Source organism: Rhinoraja longicauda, chromosome 14 (assembly GCF_053455715.1).
Source record: "Rhinoraja longicauda isolate Sanriku21f chromosome 14, sRhiLon1.1, whole genome shotgun sequence".
In the NCBI taxonomy this organism is placed as follows: domain Eukaryota; kingdom Metazoa; phylum Chordata; class Chondrichthyes; order Rajiformes; family Arhynchobatidae; genus Rhinoraja; species Rhinoraja longicauda.
In genome coordinates, this window is record NC_135966.1 from 21453615 (window position 1) to 21476218 (window position 22604).

General features: G+C 41.7%; 1 protein-coding gene across 3 annotated transcripts in view; it reads right to left on the reverse strand.

Moving 5' to 3' along the window:
- csnk1a1 (casein kinase 1, alpha 1) overlaps positions 1 to 22604 on the reverse strand; it is a 41242-nt gene that overhangs the window by 18018 nt on the left and 620 nt on the right. For all 3 annotated transcript variants that reach the window (XM_078411559.1, XM_078411561.1, XM_078411560.1), the window contains exons 2-4: positions 21734 to 21840; positions 16733 to 16859; positions 4343 to 4441 (exon numbers count right to left, since the gene is read on the reverse strand). In XM_078411559.1, the coding sequence (XP_078267685.1) occupies positions 4343 to 4441; positions 16733 to 16859; positions 21734 to 21840 (333 nt within the window). The remainder of the gene's footprint in view (positions 1 to 4342; positions 4442 to 16732; positions 16860 to 21733; positions 21841 to 22604) is intronic.

The following is a 22604-nucleotide window of genomic DNA, read 5'->3' on the forward strand; positions in this document are numbered from 1 at the left end:
TCTCCAATGTATTGTTTAATGAATGTCAAGACCTTCAGTAAGGAAGAGGTAGAAGGCATTTAGGCAAAATATTGTTCAAAATTTTAAGTGGTTAATATTACATGATAGGCATGCTAAATTCAGATTTTAAATTAACTGCATTACATGTATAAATTCCTCTCTCCGTTACAGATCTGATGCCATTATTACATCATACCTACAGAATTGTGTCAGCTCTTGCTTTAAATACATTTGTTTCCACAAGATTCTGAGCATCTTATGCTTATACAATACTTAGTGCCTTTTTCTTTTTCTGAGAATTCCAATTTTGTTTAACTGAAATATGAACAAATATCTAACCTGCTGTATTTTCTGGCTAAAGCCTATAAACAATGAAGGTACCGTTGCATTTTGTCCAAAATAAAGTTCCTCGAAATCCTGTGCCTCTTTACACTATTTGCTCAAGTTTAAGAGCAAAAGGTTTAAACACAAAACATGATAAATTTATGCCCTAGAATCAAATGCAAACTAATCATTTAATACTCATCATTGCAAAATATTCTTATAAAAAGGATGCAAATATCTTTCTTCCCAAGCTTTGAAAATGCACTTCTTCCTCTACTTCGAAAACACCAATTTTAATCAGGGATTCTGCAGTCACCTTCTAATGAGGCTTGTGAAGCACAAAAGGGAATACTAGAGTTCATCCACTGACAGCTCCTCAACCAATCTTGACCCAATTCTCATCCCAAACCTGCAGGTCGATGGTTTAAAAAATAAATAAAACAGGGATCAAAACAAAGAATCCTAGACCACTCAAGCCAAAATAGCAGAAACCTAGCTGTTGCTTAATTCAAAATACTTAGTTTGCACATCAGAGGAACACAGCTACCAATTACACCTCAACTACAAAAAGTTTGAGATTGAGAAATGGAAAATCATATTGTATATATTTAGTCAAAATAGAGGGAAACATTGTTAATGTGTGGCTGTACAGTTAACAGCTGTATAGTGTCAGGGGTTATGGGGAGAAGGCAGGAGAATGGGGTTAGGAGGGAGAGGTAGATCAGCCATGATCGAATGGCGGAGTAGACGATGGGCCAAATGGCCTAATTCTGCTCCTATCACTTTGAAGATGGTGCAAAGGCAGAAAAAAATCCAAGGATATTGCAAATTAGTCTATCAACAAATATTATTGTAATTATTAATTAGTTACTTGTGCATCTTAACCTGATTATCTTTAGATCTGCCCGTAATGAGGCATGCACTCTAATCTATCATGTAGAACAATGCATTACGCTAGTTTACTTACAAATGCTACTTATTAATAAAGCATGGTCTTTACTAAAAAAAGCTTGCCTGCAAGAACACATTTTAAAAATCCTGAGCTACTGTTTAAAATATGTTGCAATTATACTATTATTGTTGCACTTAGAGTTAACACTATTTTTAGTCATATCCTAAAAACAAAGAAAATACTGCTGAATGCCAGCTCTGGGTAAATAGGCAATTGAATTAAAAACTTTCACAAGGCAAACAATCAATGAGTCACACAATTCCAACGCCACAAATTCCATTTGAGACAAAAGAAAAGTTGCTGAAGAAACTAAGTAAAAAAGAACAAATTTGGAAATAAAATGTTTGACTTAAATAATCCAAAAGAAGTTAATCTCTCATCCTTCCTTTATTATGTTTAAACTGTCAGAAAGTGCAATCACATTCCTACAGGGTGGCAGATTAAACACCACAATTCCTACGTCTGAATTATAGGGACTACACCAAGTCGGCCCATCGTCTACTCCGCCATTCGATCATTTCTACATGTAGTCAAACATTTCCCAAAACCAGGAAGAAAAAAAGTCAATGCATCCTTTTCACACACTTAATATGCAAGAAACTGGGCACAATAGTAGATAAACCAGATCTTTGATTAGAACAGATCTATTACATTTTGTTAAGGTGTGTTGCTGACAGACAAAAAAAAAAACAATAATTATCAGCTTAAATCTCTGATCATTTTTAATTGATCTCAGAAGATGAGAAAAGTGGAGAGAAAATAGTCCCAGCACCACTGGATAAAAATTAAAAAAATCTAGATTATCCACTGAGCGGAAAATATTCAAGGATGCTTACAGATAAAATTGGGGGTAAGGGCTGGGGAAATATAATAAACCCTTCAGCTAACTAGATTATTACTAAGATTACACAGAAATGGTTCTATTTCAGGACGACCAGCAACTGCTGAACTACTACCCCAGACATATTTCTGTTAACGACAATCATTCTGAAAAGAGACAATAAAATATTTCCAAAAATCTGATCATTTTATAATGCCACCCGGGCACAAGAAAAAGTCCTGTTAAATGTGTACAATAGTCTTTGCATAATAAAATCAGTCTCTTTGGTGTGGCCAAAATATGATACACAAATTTATTTATTTTCAGAGCAAAAAAACTTTTCTTTTTGCAGACAATCTTCCTTCAAGATTAAAGTTAATAGCCCCAAGTTGGCATTCATACAGGCAGACTGGTAAACGCTTAAAAGGGAACAGCAGCACCTAAAATAGGATAGGATTGGGGGAAGGGGGGGGGGGTGGGGGGGGGGGGGGAGGGAGTGGAGAACATGCTCTGGGGATGTTTATCAATGTGACTAGAAAATAAAATGGAATTTTGTTTTTTAACAAGGCTGTTTGGCACTCCACAAGTTACATCACTAGAAACAGGTCCAATATACTTTCAAATGCAGCATGCTTAATGTTGCCAATGCTGCCTGTCTGCTCAAGCTCAAAAATGACAAACTTCAATCAAGCACACAAACATAAAAAGCTCAAATTTCTGAAGAAACAAAAGAGGAATTAACATCACTATTTATTCTAGTGCCATTAAAGAGGCTTAAGAAATCACACAATTCAACTTTATCTAACATAAAGGGGCAAGTATAACCACATGAAATAAATGAACAGTTTGGCTCATTTACTTAAGTACCAAGTTTTCATGAGCTCCAATTCCACAGGGGGAGTGAGAATGCATTAAAGTAATTGCTGGGAGACAACATGTAGAACCATATGGGCAAGTACCTTGTTAACAACCAGATAACTCTCATGAGTTACCAAATTTAAATTGAGATGATTAGCTGTTAAATGTAGAAATTTATAAATGAAATAAGTAATGAATACCAACAATCACAAATTCAAAAAGGATTGAAACAATGAGTGGAGAAACAATAAATGAGATTCAATACATAAAAATGAAAAAGGTCTGAAATAGGCAAGTTGAGGCAAATCATTTGCCAAATGGGAGGATTAAAATATCAGTGCAGCAAAAACACATTGGACTCATGGAACAAGTCACTGATATAGTCAACACTATATTAAAAAAATCATAAAAAAGGTAACAATGTCCAAGTGCATAATAGGTCATATTAAAACTAACCCTTGCATGAACACATCCAGACTATTCCGTTGATTTTTGGCCTCCATTTTCAAAAGTAAAATGGTTGCTAATTCTACAACTTGAAAATATGGGACTGCCCATGGAAAATAAAGACAAGGGGCTCACCCATGCAATTCTGACAAACAGAACTTAAGCACAGATCAATTAGAAAACAAAAAAACTACATTAATAAAAAAGGATGGTTTAGTAAAGAAGCAGATAATTAGCAGTGGTGGAACATTAAACTTGACTTGGTTTTTAAAGTTGGCTCTCACAGGTAAATGGAAATTAGCTAGTCAGATCTTCCCTTATTGAAAACTGTTGTTTGCCTATTTTTTTAAAGTGCTGATACCTCGATGCATAAATTCAAATACATAGATATGTTCACCACAGCTGAATGAGCGACATAATTCAACAACAAACCCAGTCTCAATGGCAGTATATCTTCAGTTTCAGCAGTTTTTCTTTTTAGTCGACCCATTGCTGTTCCATCAATTTTATAATAACTTTTTTTTAATGGGGAGGGAATGAAGAGATTGCTGTTCATTTATTTTACATGATTTACTGCAGTTGACTGGAATGATTAAAATTACTGAATATCTTATTTTAAGAATTTCCTCATAATTTCTAAATGTTGTGTATCTTCATTAAACAATGGCAAGAAATATGACATTTCATGCAATTTTTGATGAAACTTGCATCTTAAATTTAATGTAATTTTAAGGATCACATTTAGAAGCTCCAAAATTAAATGGAATCAATGAAATGAATGGACTAATATTCACAAAAGTCAATATTTTATTGAAAATAAGGTCCTTCTAAACAGTAAAGTCATTTATAGCATGAACATACGTAATTTTCTTCTTTCCAAAAATTGGCTGATAAACTAGATGCCTGTTAAACGGTTCTTGATAACGAGAGTGAATCCTTACCTTATTACAATGACGTCCAATACCCATTAGAAAGTTGTCTGGTTTGATATCTCTGTGAATAAAATTCTTTGTATGCACATATTCAATTCTGCTGATCATCTGAAAAACAAAAGTACTCATTTGAGAATTTGTATTGAAAAAGATCACATGTATGCTCATTTCTCAAAGAACTGCAATTGTTATTCTAATCTGAGTAAATCAAAAATGGGGAATTATAAATGTATCAAGGTAAACAATGTTTTAATTACAATAACATGAATAATGACTGTTTTGTCAACCTGTACTGCATGAATTTATTGTGTAGGCAGCTATACATGCCAATACATAAGAATTTTGCTTGAATGTTGATCATGGCGTCCGCCTGAGCAAGAATGAATTAATTCATGATATTTTCAGCCATGTTTTACAAGGAATGGGTGAAGTTTCGTCTTGAGACCCTTCTTCAGACTGATATCAGTCCGAAGGGTCTCGACCCGAAACGTCACCCATTCCTTCTAGGCAGAGATGCTGCCTGCCCGGTGAGTTACACCAGCATTTTGTGTCTATCTTCGAACTGCTGTTAACACAGGTTATTGTTGATACCAATGGTAATTGTGCAAGCATTAATATTTTATCAGTCCAAATTGATGAAAACATTCCAACTGACGTCAAACAGTATGCCATTAATCTGTGAAAAATCAATTACATTTCTTTTGAACAATTTATGAGAGGCTAGTCAGTCCACCTTTCATCAATGAACCAGAAACTATTCACATCTGCTGTCATTATATAATGAAGCCAACTTGAACATTTGAATTTTCACACATGCATAGAATAGGTGGAAATTCCAAAGTAGCTGTCAGACATCAAAAGTGTCATGTATTTTCAAAGTAATCTCAGCATAAAACTAAGGCGTTCATATGCTATTGATGATCTTTTAATGCCAAACTAAGCAACAATTAATGGCCTGCATGCTCACTGGCTCCAAAGTACAAAGCATTCTTTCAGAAAGATGTCAAATTATTGTTTTTCTCAGAATAAAATTTTAGCATCTGTAAAAATCATTACTTTCTTAATGGGCCTCCTCGTTCCTAGTCTGCTACACACTGCAGTATAGTTGGTGCAATTGGCCCCAGGCAGACAACATGGACCCCTTGGGCCAAATGGCCTACTTCTGTGTTATTACAAAATGCAGTTCACTGCTCAGCTGACTCAATGTTATCATGAATGCTGGACGCAAGGGTTCTGCAAACTAAATGTTTGCATGCAGTTTTTGGCAGATAGAGATTCCGACAGGCCGCGATTCCCCCCCCCGCCCAAAGGCCTTTGAGGCACCGTGGTCTCGATGCCTCCCGGGTTGCCTCGTGGAAGCCCAGGCCGGGGCCTTGCGGGTCTGACGGAAGAGCTGGGCCTTGCAGTTCAGACAGAGGAGCCAGCGGCAGGGGCCCGGGTCGGCACCACGGAGGAGTCAACAGTAGCGAGGCCTCGGTGGCGGTGAAGCCTCGCAGCGATGGGGCCTCGGTGGTGGTGAAGTCTCGTAGGTCGACCCGTGGTTGACAAGAGCGTGGAGGACGGCCATGAAGGAGGGGAAGAACCATGGAGGACCTGTTGTGGGGAGACCGTCAGGAGGAGAACAACGGATACTTGGGGAGGGTGGGAGACGTTGCCACACTGAGCGGCAGAGTGGCTTGCGAAGCAAAAAGTGCTGTTGAGCCAAAACCAAAGAGGATGACGTCAGGCAACGCCCTGGTAGTAGGAGACTCCATTGTGAGAGGTACGGACAGGGGTTTCTGCGGCAACAGACGGGATTCGAGGATGGTGTGCTGCCTCCCTGGAGCCAGGATCCAAGATGTCACGGACAGAGTGCAGGAAATCCTCAAGGGCTAAGGTGAACAGCCGGAAGTGGTAGTGCATGTTGGCACAAATGATGTCGGAAAGAAGGAGATGAATATTCTGCAGCGTGACTTTAGAGAGCTCGGAAAAATGCTGGACCTTCAGGGTGGTTATCTCCGGTTTGCTTCCAGTTCCTCGTGCTGGCGAGAGCAGGAACAGGGAGATACACGACCTGAATGTGTGGCTGAGGAAATGGTGCAGGGGGCAGGGATTTAGATTCTTAGATCACTGGGATCTGTTTTGGGGTAAGGGGGAATTGTACAAAAGGGACGGATTGCACCTTAACAGGTGGGGAACCAGCATTCTGGCAGGCAGGTCTGCCACTGCTACACGGGTGGTTTTTAACTAAATAAGGGGGTGGAGGGTGTCAAATGGGATAGTCAAGGATGTAGTTAAAGGGAAAGAGAGTAGTTAATGACCCCAGAATTAACGGGAAAGAAAGCTCACAAAGGGATAGGAGAGTATAGCCAAGTGTAATAGGGATCGATGTGAAGGGATCGATGAGTAAGGAATTAAAAGTACTGTATATGAATGCGCGAAGTATAATAAGTAAAATAGATGAGCTTGAGGCTGTTAGAGGTTGGTAGATATGACATTGTGGGGATTACAGAGACGTGGCTGCAGGAGGATTGGGCCTGTGAACTTAATATTCAGGGTTATACATCCTATAGAGAGGACAGGCAGGTGGGTAGAGGCGGTGGGGTAGCTCTGCTGGTGAGGGATGAAATTCAGTCCCTTGCGAGGGAAGACAGAGGGACTGACGAGGTAGAGTCACTGTGGATTGAGTTGAGGAATTGTAAAGGCAAGAAGACACTAATTGGTGTTATCTACAGACCCCCAAATAGTAGCCCGGATGTAGGGTGTAAGATGCAGCAGGTGTTAAAACTGGCATGTAAGAAAGGTAATGCCACTGTGGTGATGGGCGATTTCAATAGACTGGGAAAATCAGGTTGGTTCTGGACCCCAAGAAAGAGAGTTTGTAGAATGCCTCCGAGATGGATTCTTGGAGCAGCTTGTAATGGAGCCTACCAGAGAAAAGGCAATTCTGGATTTAGCGTTGTCCACTGAACCAGATTTGATAAAGAGAACTCGAGGTAAAGGAACCGCTTGGAGGTAGTGATCATAACATGATTAGTTTTAATCTGCAATTTGAGAAGGAGACGGTTAAATCGGAAGCGTCAGTGTTGCCATTGAACAAAGGGGACTATGAAGGATTGAGAGAGGAGCTGGCCAAGGTAGACTGGAAAGGGATCCTAGCAGGATTGACGGTGAAACAGCAATGGCAGGAATTTCTGAGCATAATCCGGAAGACGCAGGATCATTTCATTCCAAACAGGAAGAAAGATTCTAAGGGGTGTAGGAGGCAACCATGGCTGACAAGGGAAGTTAGCTATGGAATAAAACTAAAAGAAAAGATGTATAACACAGCAAAGAGTAGTCAGAAGCCAGAGGATTGGGAAACTTTCATAGGACAACAGAAGGTAACAAAACGGACAATGCGGGCTGAAATGATTACGTACGAGGGGAAGCTGGCCAAGAATATAAAGAAGGACAGTAAAAGTTTCTTTAGATATGTTAAGAGAAAAAGAGTAGCAAAGCCAAATGTGGGTCCCTTGAAGGCAGACATGGGTGAAATTATTATCGGTAACAAGGAAATGGCAGAAGAGTTGAACAGGTACTTCGGATCTGTCTTCACTAAGGAAGACACAAACAATCTCCCAGATGTACTGGAAGACAGAGGATCTAGGGAGGTAGAGGAACTGAAATAAATTTTCATTAGGCGAGAAATAGTATTGGGTAGACTAATGGGACTGAAGGATGATAAATCCCCTGGGCCTGATGGTCTGCATCCCCGGGTCCTCAGGGAGGTGGCTCTAGAAATAGTGGACGCATTGGTGATCATTTTCCGATGTTCAATAGATTCAGGAGCAGCTCCTGTGGATTGGAGGATAGCTAATGTTATCCCACTTTTCAAGAGAGGAGCGAGAGAGAAAATGGGGAATTACAGACCAGTTAGCCTGACTTCGGTGTTGGGAAAGATGCTGGAGTCAATTGTTAAAGAGGTAATAACGGTGCATCTGGATAGCAGTAAAAGGATAAGTCCAAGTCAGCATGGATTTATGAAAGGGAAATCATGCTTGACTAATCTTCTGGATTTTTTTGAGGATGTGACAAGTAAAATGGATGAAGGGGAGCCAGTGGATGTAGTGTATCTAGACTTCCAGAAAGCCTTTGATAAGGACCCCCACACGAGATTGGTGACCAAAATTAGAGCACATGGTATTGGGGGTAGGGTGTTGACATGGGTAGAAAATTGGTTGGCAGACAGGAAGCAAAGAGTAGGAGTAAACGGGTCCTTTACAGAATGGCAGGCAGTGGCGAGTGGAGTGCCGCAAGGCTCGGTGTTGGGGCCGCAACGGTTTACCATATATATTAATGATTTGGAAGAGGGAATTAGAAGCAACACTAGCAAGTTTGCGGATGACACAAAGCTGGGTGGCAGTGTAGACTGTGAAGAGGATGTTAGGAGGTTGCAAGGTGACCTGGACAGGTAGATAAATGTGAGGTTATCCACTTTGGTGGCAGAAACAAGGAGGCATATTATTATCTCAATGGAGTTAGGTTAGGTAAGGGGGAGGTGCAGCGAGACCTGGGTGTCCTTGTACACCAGTCACTGAAAGTTGGCGTGCAGGTACAGCAGGCAGTGAAGAAAGCTAATGGAATGTTGGCCTTCATAACAAGAGGATTTCAGTATACGAGTAAGGAGGATCTTCTGCAGTTGTATAGGGTCCTGGTAAGACCACATCTGGAGTATTGTGTACAGTTTTGGTCTCCTAATTTGAGGAAGGACATCCTTTTAATTGAGGCAGTGCAGTGTAGGTTGACGAGATTGATCCCTGGGATGGCGGGACTGACATATGAGGAAAGATTGAAAAGACTAGGCTTGTATTCACTGGAGTTTAGAAGGATGAGAGAGGATCTTATAGAAACATATAAAATTATAAAAGGACTGGACAAGCTAGATGCAGGAAAAATGTTCCCAATCGATTTATTCACAAAATGCTGGAGTAACTCAGCAGGTCAGGCAGCATATCGGGAGAGAAGGAATGGGTGACATTTCGGGTCGAGACCCTTCTTCAGACTGAATGTTGGGCTTTTTTTTTATAGGCACTTTTTAACATTCCAAAAATTTAAGTTCACTATTTCCTTTTACTGCACGTGAAAGATTAATCAGCAAAAAGATAACAGATCAACATTCACGGTATTTAAATGAAGATATTGAAATGTATAAAACATTTTGTACATTTAGTTGGCAGACTAGATACTGAAAAGCTATTTCTTCCAGTTGAGCATCAACAACTAAGCGTTACAGGTGACCTAAGGAACTGGAGTTGCTGGGATTTTGAGTAAAAAAGCACTGGAGTAACTCAACAGGGCAGGCAGCATCTCCAGAGAAGAGACAGGTGATGTTTCAGGTCGGGAGCCTTCTGCAGATTACGAGCATCTCATAAGGATTGAGAAGAAATAAATATCTTCATTTGACAGTGGAATTCATCTCAGAAGACCAGAAATGCAAGGTTATAGTCATTGACAACCCCCCCTCCCCCAGATTCATGGAAAAAAAGTGATAAATCAATCCAGACCCGTTAGCAAATGTGAAAGAGGCCAATAATATTCACACAATTCCTATTTTCAGCAAACCCAAAACTGAAACTCCACACAATAAAATAGATCAAAATAGGATCCCTTTGCTTCCACGAGCGTTATTCAGTCTTCACAACCTCAAGTTTCATTCCTGCATCACTAAGATAGCACGAACACCTGGAAAGGAGAGTCACATAGAATCTTTTCCTTGATCTTATTGAATGTTGGAGAAGATCCCAAAACACTCAAATCCTATACCTGCTAAAGTCAAGTTTCTCATTAGGTCATTAAAAATGTGCCTCACAATCAATCAATCAATCAATAATCATGTAACACATTTAACACTATTCATATCATCATATATATACAGCTGGAAACGGGCCTTTTCGGCCCTCCAAGTCCGTGCCGCCCAGTGATCTCCGCACATTAACACGATCCTACACCAACTAGGGACAATTTTTACATTTACCCAGCCAATTAACCTACATACCTGTACGTCTTTGGAGTGTGGGAGGAAACCGAAGATCTCGGAGAAAACCCACGCAGGTCACGGGGAGAATGTACAAACTCCTTACAGTGCAGCACCCGTAGTCAGGATAGAACCTGAGTCTCCGGCGCTGCATTCGCTGTAAAGCAGCAACTCTACCGCTGCGCTACCGTGCCGCCCATGGACTTGACTGTAAGGGTCCACTGGGTGGCACCAGCAATGGCTGCCTCGCCAACAGTCTGTCTGTCCCTTCCTTCTTTGTGTTTTAATAGTATGCGTTCAATGTATGTTTTTAGTGTTCTTTAGCTTGTTCTATGTGGTATGTGGTCGGGGGAAACTTTTTCTAACCCCTTACCTCAACGGAGATGCGATTTGTTTTGGTATTGTATCTCTGTCCGCGCTGCGGCCTAACATTGAGGAGTTGGAGACTGATTTTGAGAGCTCCACCGCGGGAGCCTGCGGGACTTTAACATCGCGGAGCTCGCGGTCCCTTTGCCAGGGATCGACCTCGGAGCTCCAAAAGTGGGTGCTTGTGGACTTAACATCACGGAGCCCACGGTCTCTGATCAGAGACCGACACCGGGAACTCCATGCCGTAGGAGCTTCGACCGCCCCGACAGATAGTTCGACTGCCCCAGCCATGGAGAATAAAGAGGAAGAGAATTGGACTTTTTTTCCCTTCCATCATAGTGAGGAATGTGGGGAATACGCTGTGGTGGGGGATGTTTCTGTTAACTTTTATGTAGGTGTGTGTCTTGTTGCTTTTTTTCGTATGGCTGTATGGTAATTCGCATATCACTGTAACTTAACTGGTACATGTAACAATAAAAGACCTTTGAATTATTGCCAACAAAGAATAGAAACAGTCAATTTTTCATGAATTAAACTAATTCAATCATTGCTGGCACATCATTATCCAGTCAGTAAATGGTGCCCCCACCAAGCTCTACTATTTCAATTTTTACAAAATTAAAACTGAAATTCCATCTACAGGTGGTTCTGTTATAACAGTCCTTCCCTAACACAGAAAACATCTTGTGCAGGAAAATAACTGCAGATGCTGGTACAAATTGAAGGTATCACAAAAAGCTGGAGTAACTCAACGGGTCAGGCAGCATCTCAGGAGAGAAGGAATGGACGATGTTTCGGGTCGAGACCCTTCCTCAGACTGAAGAAGGGTCTTGACCCAAAACGTCACCCATTCCTTCTCTCCCGAGATGTTGCCTGACCCGCTGAGTTACCCCAGCTTTTGTGATACCAGAAAACATCTTCATTCACAACTCCAGAGCTGCCCGACCCGTTGAGTTACTTCAGCACTTATTTTAGTGTATTTTATGGTAAACCAGCAACTGCAGAACCTTGCCTCTTCCATAGCACAAATCGAATATAGCGTAATGGATGAATTTGGGAACACTATTGGTATTACGCAGGCCGCAATGGTTCTAACCAGATTTTGATTAATAGAGCAGCACTTAAGTAACTTTGAAAATTGTCAAGCAGAAAAAAAATGGAGACATCCTCTTTCTTCAAAAAAGATGGTTCCCCCCCCCCATTGTTGTGGATGGAGTTCCCCTGGTTCACACCATTCACCCCACCAACCTCTGCATCCAACATATCATGCTCCGCTATTTCCACCACATTCAATATGATCCCAACACCGGTCACCAGTCTTTGCAACTCCTTAGTTTGTGCATTCCTTGCCACCCACACCTCTCCATGCATTCCCCACTGTCACCCAGCTCCTTTACCTTTCGTTGTACATTCATCTTCAACCCCTCCCATTTCATTGTTATTCCCCTTTACCCACCCCCTTTCACCCATACCCCTCATTTTAATTTTACGCTTCACTTCTCTTCTTTCCCTGCCTGACATCCTTTTGTCTCCTTTTCACCTCAAGCACACTACAATCAACTGAGGGCGATGCAAAGCAGAGGCTCATGGAGGGCTGCAGGTAGCAGAATCTCCCAGAGGGCCGTGAGCTACCGCCACGGCCTGGCAGGCAGAAGGTCTGGCTCCCGCACCATCGAGCCGGCCTGGTGTGGGAGCCTCGACAGAGGCTCGTCTCCTGCTGCCCCCGAAGACTGGGAGCTGGAGATAAGGGTAGAGGCAGTCGGCAAAACCAGTGGACTCAGGACAAAGGGCCAAAGAACCGGTGATCTTGCTTTCCATGCCTCAATGTTGGCAGCAGGTGACACTCCCGGGGCACAAAGGCTGGTGGCGAACAAGAGATGAGAGAGACGACGGTTCGTGGAAGATCCAGTTCACGATGATTACTGCAAAGGGCCTTTATGGCAAGCTACAACTGGGACTTTGAAAATGATACCAAAACCCAGCGACCCTTGCACATGGGCTCAGTGGGCTGTTTCTATGCATTATGTACTTAACCGGGGATTGTACTTGTGTATAGAAATAATCTTACTGATCTCTATACATAAATTATGCAAAATTTCACTGTACCACAGTACACAATAATTAAAAAAACCATTGACACCTCAAATGTACACATTATCACTGGCCAGGCTTTATCTGTCCACATTACCGGAGAGGATTTGAAGATCTTAAAATGTATTAAGTAGATAAACCCCTAGACCCTGAGCAAGTGTATCCCCTCCCACATTGTGGAAAGCTAGGTGAGAGATTGTGGGGCCACTGGCAGAGATATTTGTATCACCAAAGGCCATTGGCAAGGTACTGGATAACTGGAAAATGGCTAAAGTTGTGTCACTAAGTATACATTGTCTACATAGACTTCAGCAAACCCTTTGACAAGTTACCACATGGTAGTCCAGTCTGGAAGGTTAGATCGCATGGGATCCAGGAATAGGATACAAAATGGGCTTGAAGAGAAGACAATGGGTAGGAGAGGGTAGTTTTTCAGATGGAGGTTCAGGCTGTTTTTCCTGAGAACGCTAAAAAAGGTCAGGCTGCCACAACAGCTACTGATGACCTTCTACCGCTGCACTACAGAGAGCATACTGACATACGGCATCTATGTGTGGTATTTCAGCTGCACGGCAGCAGATAGGAAAGCTCTTCAGCGGGTCGTCTGTAGAGCGCAGAGGATCATTGGGACACAGCTGCCAGCCTTGGAGGACATCTACAAGGCATGCTGCCTCAGGAAACCCACCAGCATCTACAAAGACTCCACATACCCATGGCACCGTCTGAACTACTCCCATCTGGCAGACGTTACAAAGTCTTTTACGCCCACACCTCCAGACTAAGAAACAGGTTTATCCCTCGAGCTATAGCTGCTCTGAATCGGTCCTGCTGAGAGCCCACCATGATCTGTCTCTGCCCCCAGGGTCATCTGGCACAACTGACCCCTGCACGAACCTTTTTTTGCACTTTACCTTGTCCCCCTTTTTTTTCATTTTCACCAAATAAAAATATATTTATATATTTGATAGCATCGATATGGAAGTAACATTCAAAAATCTCGGTATACTCTGACAATAAAAGACAAATAGTGTGACACACACGAATCAATGCTGTGTCCAGTTTAAAAAAAAATTATAATAACGACCTGATGGAGTGCAAAAAAGATTTACGAGGATACTACCAGGTCAGGAAGGTTTGAGCTATGAAAGGGTGACTGGATCATTCAGGCATGTGATGAGGTAAAAAAAGAAGAAAAGAGCCGAGCACTTGCGCGAGGTGTAGAGCAGGGATCAAAAAATTGTAAAATTTATACACATTACCAGTTTCAAGCCTCTTTTAGTGCATTTCAAAGTAAAAACGGACATTGCAAAATAACGTGAATGTCACTGTATACTAATAACATTTAAGTAAATTCGCACATTAATTGATAATCAGCCCAAAAAAGCAGCAATTGGCTTTTCTGTTGTGTTTTATATTTTAACCCCGTCTTAATTAATTTAGTTATATAATCTTGCACTTAAATTTAATATTTACTTATTACAGTTCCACCACTGATTTTCTGGCACTCTTGGTTCCAGAGCTTTACTGGTTTATCCAGCCGGCCAAGGAAGTCGACTCTGGGGATAGATGTGCTGGCTCCAGCTGGGTTGGAGTTCCAGAGCCCCGGCCGCAGATTGCAAAATTGAAAAAGACGGACAGGTACATGGACAAGAGTGATTTGTAGAAGTCTGGGGATGGCGGAGCCAAGAGCCCTGCGGGGCCCTTTTGGATCTTTTCTCTCTTTATTTAATCACAATATCCTCAAGTTTTAGATTCTTCTACCCTGGGGAAAGGCTGGCTATTCACCTTATCTAAAATACAATTATCCACAGGTTCTACATGGCCTTATCAATTTGCAGTCTCAGAACCTTAACCTCTGCTTCACTAGCACCACCATCTGATATCCAACTCGAGCAGTAATTCATTGCCTTGTTATTGTCTACTTACAGCAAAATAGTTCTCTTTTCCCCCAAATTTCCATTCTAGTGGCTTTTACATATAAACCGCAAACTTCGTCTAATCAAATGTTTACTGCACAATTTTTTTTCTTTGATGATAAACTGCATTCAATCCTTGATGCACCAACAAACTCTTTAGTCAAATCTGATCCTTCACCACGCCCGTCAAAACTGTCATAAATATTCTTACCAAAAAAACATGCAAGTTTGCAAACTTTATTAATTCTCATACAGTGCCCTCCATAATGTTTGGGACAAAGGCCCATCATTTATTTATTTGCCTCTGTACTCCACAATTTGATATTTGTAATAGAAAAAAAAATCACATGTGGTTAAAGTGCACATTGTCAGATTTTAATAAAGGCCGTGTTTATACATTTTGGTTACACCATGTAAAAAATTGCAGCAGTGTTTCTACATAGTCCCCCCATTTCAGGGCACCATAATGTTTGGGACACAACAATGTCAAGTTTAGTATTTTGTTGCATATCCTTTGCATGCAATGACTGCTTGAAGTCTGCTATTCATGGACATCACCAGTTGCTGGGTGTCTTCTCTGCTCTGCCATGCCTGTATTGCAGCCATCTTTAGCTTATGCTTATTTTGGGGGACTAGTCCCCTTCAGTTTTCTCCTCAGCATATAAAAGGCATGCTCAAATGGGTTCAGATCGGTAGATTGACTTGGCCACAAGAATTGACCATTTTTTAGCTTTAGAAAACTCCTTTGTTGCTTTAGCAGTATGTTTGGGATCATTGTCTTGCTGTAGAATGAACTGCTGGCCAATGAGTTTTGAGGCATTTGTTTGAACTTGAACAGATAGGATGTGTCTCTACGCTTCAGAATTAATTATGCTAGCAGCAGCTAACAACTGCATCAGCAGTTGTTTCATTAATGAAGATAAGTGAGCCAGACCCTACAGCAGCCATACATGCCCAGGCCATAACACTTCCATCATCGTGTTTCACAGATGAGATGGTATGCCTTGGATCATGGGCAGTTCCTCTCTCCTCCATACTTTGCTCTTGCCATCACTCTGATATAAGTTAATCTTCGTCTCATCTGTCCACAAGACCTTTTTCCAGAACTGTGGTTGCTCTTTTAAGTACTTCTTGGCTAACTGTAACCCAACCATCCTATTTTTGCAGCTAACCAGTGGTTTGCATCTTGCAGTGTAGCCTCTGTGTTTCTGTTCATGAAGTCTTTTGCAGACAGAGGTCATTGACAAATCCATACCTGACACCTGAAGAGTGTTTCTGATCTGTCGGACAGGTGTTTAGGGATTTTTCTTTATTATAGAGAGAATTCTGTCATCAGCTGTGGAGGTCTTCCTTGGCCTGTCAGTCCCTTTGCGATTAGTAAGCTCACCAGTGCTCTCTTTCTTCTTAATGATGTTCCAAACAGTTTGGTAAGCCTAAGGTTTGGTTGATCTCTCTAACAGTTTTATTCTTGTTTCTCAGTCTCATAACAGCTTCTTTGACTTTCATTGGCACAACTTTGGTCCTCATGTTGATAAGCAGCAATAAAAGTTTCCAAAGGTGATGGAAAGACTGGGTGCTAATACCTGCATTATGGAAGCATGGAAACACCCCTGAGCAATTACAAACACCTGTGAAGCCATTATGGTGCCCTGAAATGGGGGGGACTATATATAAACACAGCTGTAATTTCTACATGGTGAAACCAAAATGTATAAAAATACCCTTTAATAAAATCTGCCAATGTGCACTTTAACCACATGTGATTGTTTTTTCTATCACAAATCTCAAATTGTACAGAAGCAAATAAATAAATGATGGGTCTTTGGCCCAAACATTATGGAGGGCACTGTACATATTAAAGCAAGATTTTCAGCTATTATAGGTTACACTTGAAATTCTCCAGTAACAATTATCCCGTTTTAGCTCCAAGCTACTCAATTAAATGTCATAGCATCCCAGTGTGAATAAAGTTTACTAAATGAGCGTGCAAATCCAGGTCTCAGGAATTACTGCATTCATGTAACTTACCTGATCAGCTAACATGAGAACAGTTTTCATTGTGAATCTTCGTGAACAAAAGTTAAACAGATCTTCAAGGCTAGGTCCAAGCAAGTCCATAACTAGGACATTGTAATCCTTTTCCTGCCCATACCACCTACAAATGAAAAATACAAATTCTTAGCTTGCCTCTGGATGTTGTGACATTTATGCACAATATATTAAAATGTTCTCAGACCCAAATCAAAATTAGAGATGATCAAAAACTTTGATCAAAAATGTTATTAAATATAATACAGCAACTTCAATTGAGTTAAGAATGCCAAAGTACTTAAAATTAGAGCATTAGGATATGCATAATACATAGCATCAATAAAACAGAATGGTTACGTTAAAGCAGCATCAATATTGTTAACACTTTGTAGAATTTGTAAATGGATACACAAAACAAATTTGGTGTTTATCAATATAAAATGACTTTTATAGCTCCAAGAAGTTACGTTGGCATTCACTAAGCAACATTATCTATCTTAACAAGCTTTAACACTAAAGTACGAATAACCAGATGTTCCGGCTTCCTCCCACATCCCAAGCAAGTGTTTGTAGGTTAAATGGCACCTCTAAATTTGCCCCTAATATGTAGGGAGTTGATGAGAAAGTGGGATAACAGAACTAGTGTGAATGGGTGATCAATGATCAGCACGTACTCAGTGGGCATAAGGGCTTCTTTCCATATTGTATCTCTGAACACTCTGAATAAGGTTAAATATCATACCAGTAGATCATTCTTTCATTCTTTGGTAAGCACCTTTGAAAGCAAATAACTGACAGCATCATGTATTAAACTCAAAAAAGATAGCAACAATATGCACTCAGCTGCAGGATTTGAACTGAATGAGCTCAAACTGAACAAAATGTTTATTTAGTTATAAATAAGGAGCCTGTGTAAGATGTACTTGATATTCAAATTCAATTTCAAAACAGCAACACATGACAAATATAACTTCTAATATGGAAAGCCAGTTGAGCAAAATAGACATAACGCCTTGCACACCATCATGGTACAAAGTGTATTTCTGCAGTAGCACAGATGTTGCACATCTCACTTATCCTATTGCAGGCTCAAAATCATTCAACGTGCACCCTTCTCTAAGGGAAGACTCTTCTTCCCAAATTTAAAAACCCAATGAGAAAACTCCCTACTTAAAGTAACAAATGCATAAAGCTACAATAATTTGCTGTAATTCCCAAAAGTAAATTATGTCTTGACGAACATGCTCAACTTCATGACTACAATTGTCATTTCACATGAAAATTCACAGGCAACTCAGGGAAAAACAAAACATAAAAGTTTAAATCTACAGAATTTGATAGGATTTCCTATGGAGGAAATGTCAGAAATCCCGACAGCTTATCAACTGATGTTAAACAGAGAAACCTGTCAGAGTAATACAGCTCACAAACAGGTCCTGTGGCCGAACTTGCCCATTCCGACAAAGATATCCATCCATGGAAGTTCCATTAGCCTGTGTTTGACCCACATCTCTCCAAATCTTTCTCACCCATGTGCCCGTGCAAATGTCCTTTTAATGTTATCATACCTGCCTCAACTACATCGTTGGCAGCTCAGTACTCTGCATATAGGTTGCCCTTTGGGTTCCCATTAAATCATCCCCCTCATAAAGCTATACCTTCTGGTTCTTAATTCCCAAAGCCTGCGAAAAAGACTATGTGCATTCACCCCATCTATGCCGCTCATGATTTTATGTGTCTCTGCAAGATCAAATATTATTCTCCAATGCTCCAAGGAATGAAACCCTAGCCTCTTCCTATACGGAACCTTTTGAACCCTGGCAACATCCTTGTAAGGCTCTTTAAAGCTTAACTAGACCAAGTGGACCTGTTGGGCCCAAACCTCTCCTGCATTCCCCCCTCCCCTCCCTCCCCCACTCCACCCCCCCCCTTCCCCTACTCAAACCCCTCCTCCCTCCCTCACCCCCCCCCTCTCCCTAGGAGATAGATTTAAACATTAAAATGTGAATAACTTTAAAAATATTACACCAATTTCAATGAAACTTCTTCCATTAGCACCAAAGGGACGACGGTAAGGTGGGCCTAAAATTATTGCGCTAGTGTACCGTTTTGGCTGTAATTCAGCAACAAACAAACAAATGAGAGGTTTAGCATATAGATGGCATCTTTCCAACAGCTGGGTGACAAAAACTGAACTCGTTACCAGCATAACCAATGTTAACCTCCATACTCCATACTCAAAGCCCTCTAACACTCTGTCTACCTATGAAGCAAGTTCTCGTACTCCTTGGTCACTCTGTTCCATAACGCACCTAGGCACCTACCATTCCCTGTGAAAGTACTACACTGGTTTGACTTCCTAAAATTCAAACCCTTGCATTTATATTTAGTTTGCCATTCCTCAGCCCACTTACCCAGCAGATAAAGATCCCACTGTAATTTTTGATAACCTTCTTCAATTAACAATAATTTATATCTTAGTGTCATCTGCAGACTTACTAGTCATGCCCTGTACATTTTCATCCCAATTATCACAATGCTTGAACAACAAAGGACCGAGCACCAATCCCCAAAGCACGTCACTTGTCATGGGCCTCCAGTTCAAAAAAAACTTCCACCATCACCCTCTGCATCCTCCCGTCAATGCAATTATCTAACATGCAATCTAACCATCCAGAGCAATTTACCACAATAAATCTTAACAAAAGCCATGTCGAAGTCCAGATAGACCACATTTACTGCCTTAACCACCTTCATTGTTTCTTCATAAAAAAAACAGATTTGTGACATTATTTCTAATCAGTTCATTGTGTGTACCAAGGTACAGCAAAAAGCTTTTGTTGCATCCTATCCAGTCAGCAGAAAGACAATACATGATCACAATCGAGCCATTTAGTGTATAAATACACAATAAGGGAATAACATTTAGTGCAAGGTAAAGCCAGCAACGTCTGATCAAGGATAGTTTGAGGTAGATGGTAGTTCAGCACAGCTCTCTGGTTGTGGTAGGATGATTCAGTTGCTTGATAACATCTGGGAAGAAACTGTAGCTAAATCTGGAGGTGTGTGTTTTCACACTTCTATAATTAGGCTGCTGGCTATGGGAGAAATGGAGTCAATAGAAGGGAGGTTGGATTGTGTGATAGTCTGGGCTGCGTCCTTGTCTCAGCTGGGGCTCCCGTAATTTCTTCTCCAGCTCATCACAGGGTTCTAGGACATATCAGGCCCTGCATTTTAGTTTAGAGATACTGCGCAGAAACAGGCCCTGCAGCCCAGAGTCCGTGCAGACCAGCAATCCCCACACACTAGCACTATCCTAGACACCATGGACAATTTTACTAAAGCTAATTAACATACAAACCTGTACTCCCTTGGAATGTGGGAGGAAACCAGAGCACCCAATGAAAACCAACATGGTCACAGAGAACGTATAAACTCCGTCGCCCACATCCTGTTAGGATTGAATACGGGTACCTGGCGATGCAAGGCAGCAACTCTCCCACAGCGCCACCATGTCACTCATGAGATTTATCTACCTTTATACATTCGAAGACGTCCACCCTCAACCATAACAGACTATCCCCAAGACATCCCAATAACCTTCCTGAAGCTCCTGGTTTTCATGTCTTACATCTTTGTAAAACTAGGAGAAATGTTCATGGAGAATCTCCCAGGTGACCCATAACACTCCTGATTTCCTGAAGAATACTCCTGCATTCCCAATATTCCTCCTGGGATTAACTTGAGTGCAGCTTCATGTACCTGGCCTGACCAAAGCCTCAATATGTCTTGTCATCTCAGGTCCTCTATCCTTGCCATTCACTCTAACCTGTATACATTTGCCATTTAAATAGTAAAATAAAATGTTCAACAATATTAATCTTTTAATTTAGGGCAATGAAACTTCTTGTTACTTGATTACAACCAGTCACACTAATCTTCAAACCCATTTGCAAAACAATCTTATTAATTCCAGTAAAATTAGGTAATCAATTTCATTTTTAGGTTCCCCCTGTACCTTGCTTTCTTCCTCAGCTGTGAAAACAAAACACTAAGAATGTCTGTAATTTAATATTTCCATTTCTACTCAATGCCCACTTCATTCCCTCCCCTCAACAAATGTCAATCCTTCATTTTAAAAAATGATACAACCAAGATTCTTTTCCAAGCCTTTATTCTCATTTTCTATTTACCTGGGAATATAGCAGGATTTTTATTCTCGATACAGCTCCTTACTTCATTCGTTGACTTTAAAAAGTGCTCTTACTTTCATTGTTTTTAAACAGTGAGACATAGGTGAGCCAAGCTACTCCCTTAGTTCCTAAAGTTAAACAAATGTTCAACGGTGTAGAAAAAGCCTGCCTGGTTTCTCATAAACTCTTTTCCTTTTAAAATCTTTGCTGATATTGATTATAAACAAGCATGTCGATAGTCTCATTACTTCGTAAAGTTCCGACTACAAAGAAATACACAAATCCTGTTGGATGAAGCTTGTTCCCAATCACGTCGATCCGCCATTTTATGACATGTCCGTACAAAACACAACAAAAGAGCAGCCATTCCACGCAGTCATCCGTATTGTTCGTCTGATCACTACATTGTTTAGGTACAGACCTTCTAAGTTTAGTGTCTAAAGATAATTTGCAATAAAATCACGGCTTGCAGATCGTGATAAGTACAATGCAACAGAAATTAAAGACAACATCGGTAGGCCGGGGTAACTGCAAGGGAAAGTGATCGTAGGCACGAAGTTTAGTCTTTATTTAAGAATAGGCTACTCATCGTGTAGAAATAATTCCTCCAAAAAATGTATACCAGACTGGGGTGGGGATAAAAGAGCGGGTTGAAAAAAGAGGGACGAAATTCTTTCTACTTCTCCCAGGCCTTTTGATTCAGCTGAGGGGGAGGAGCGTGAGGTGGAAGGGAGGGACCAAGTCGCCCACAGCACAAAACGAGGGCTGGGGCGCGGAAAGAACACAAAGTTTAGCATGAACATACCGGATGTGCGGGATTCCGACTCCTCCCTGCAAGATCTTGTACAGTTTACTCTCGTAGAGAAGCTGGGGATGCCTCGCTTTCTGTGATTCCAATTTCACGGCCACCTCCTAGAAACGTGACGTATATTTAGAGAAAAAAAGGAAGGGGGGTAGCAAAAGGGGAGAGGAGCAAGTGGGTGGGGCAAGGCAAAGGAGCAAGATGGGAGGGAGGGGCAAAGATGGGGGTGAGGAGAAGGAAGGGGGCAAAGATGGGGTGGAGAGGGAAGGGGGCAAAGATGGGGTGGAGAGGGAAGGGGGCAAAGATGGGGTGGAGAGGGAAGGGGGCAAAGATGGGGTGGAGAGGGAAGGGGGCAAAGATGGGGGGAGGAGAGGGAGGGGGCAAAGATGGGGGGAGGAGAGGGAAGGGGCAAAGATGGGGGAGGAGAGGGAGGGGGCAAAGATGGGGGAGGAGAGGGAGGGGGCAAAGATGGGGGGAGGAGAGGGAAGGGGCAAAGATGGGGGAGGAGGGAAGGGGCAAAGATGGGGGGAGCGGGAAGGGGCAAAGATGGGGGAGCGGGAAGGGGCAAAGATGGGGAAGGGGGCAAAGATGGGGAATGGGAGGGAAGGGGGCAAAGATGGGGAATGGGAGGGAAGGGGGCAAAGATGGGGAATGGGAGGGAAGGGGGCAAAGATGGGGAATGGGAGGGAAGGGGGCAAAGATGGGGGAGAGGGAAGGGGCAAAGATGGGGAGAGGGAAGGGGCAAAGATGGGGGAGAGGGAAGGGGCAAAGATGGGGGAGAGGGAAGGGGCAAAGATGGGGGGAGAGGGAAGGGGCAACGATGGGGGATGGGAGGGAAGGGGGCAAAGATGGGGGAGAGGGAAGGGGCAAATAT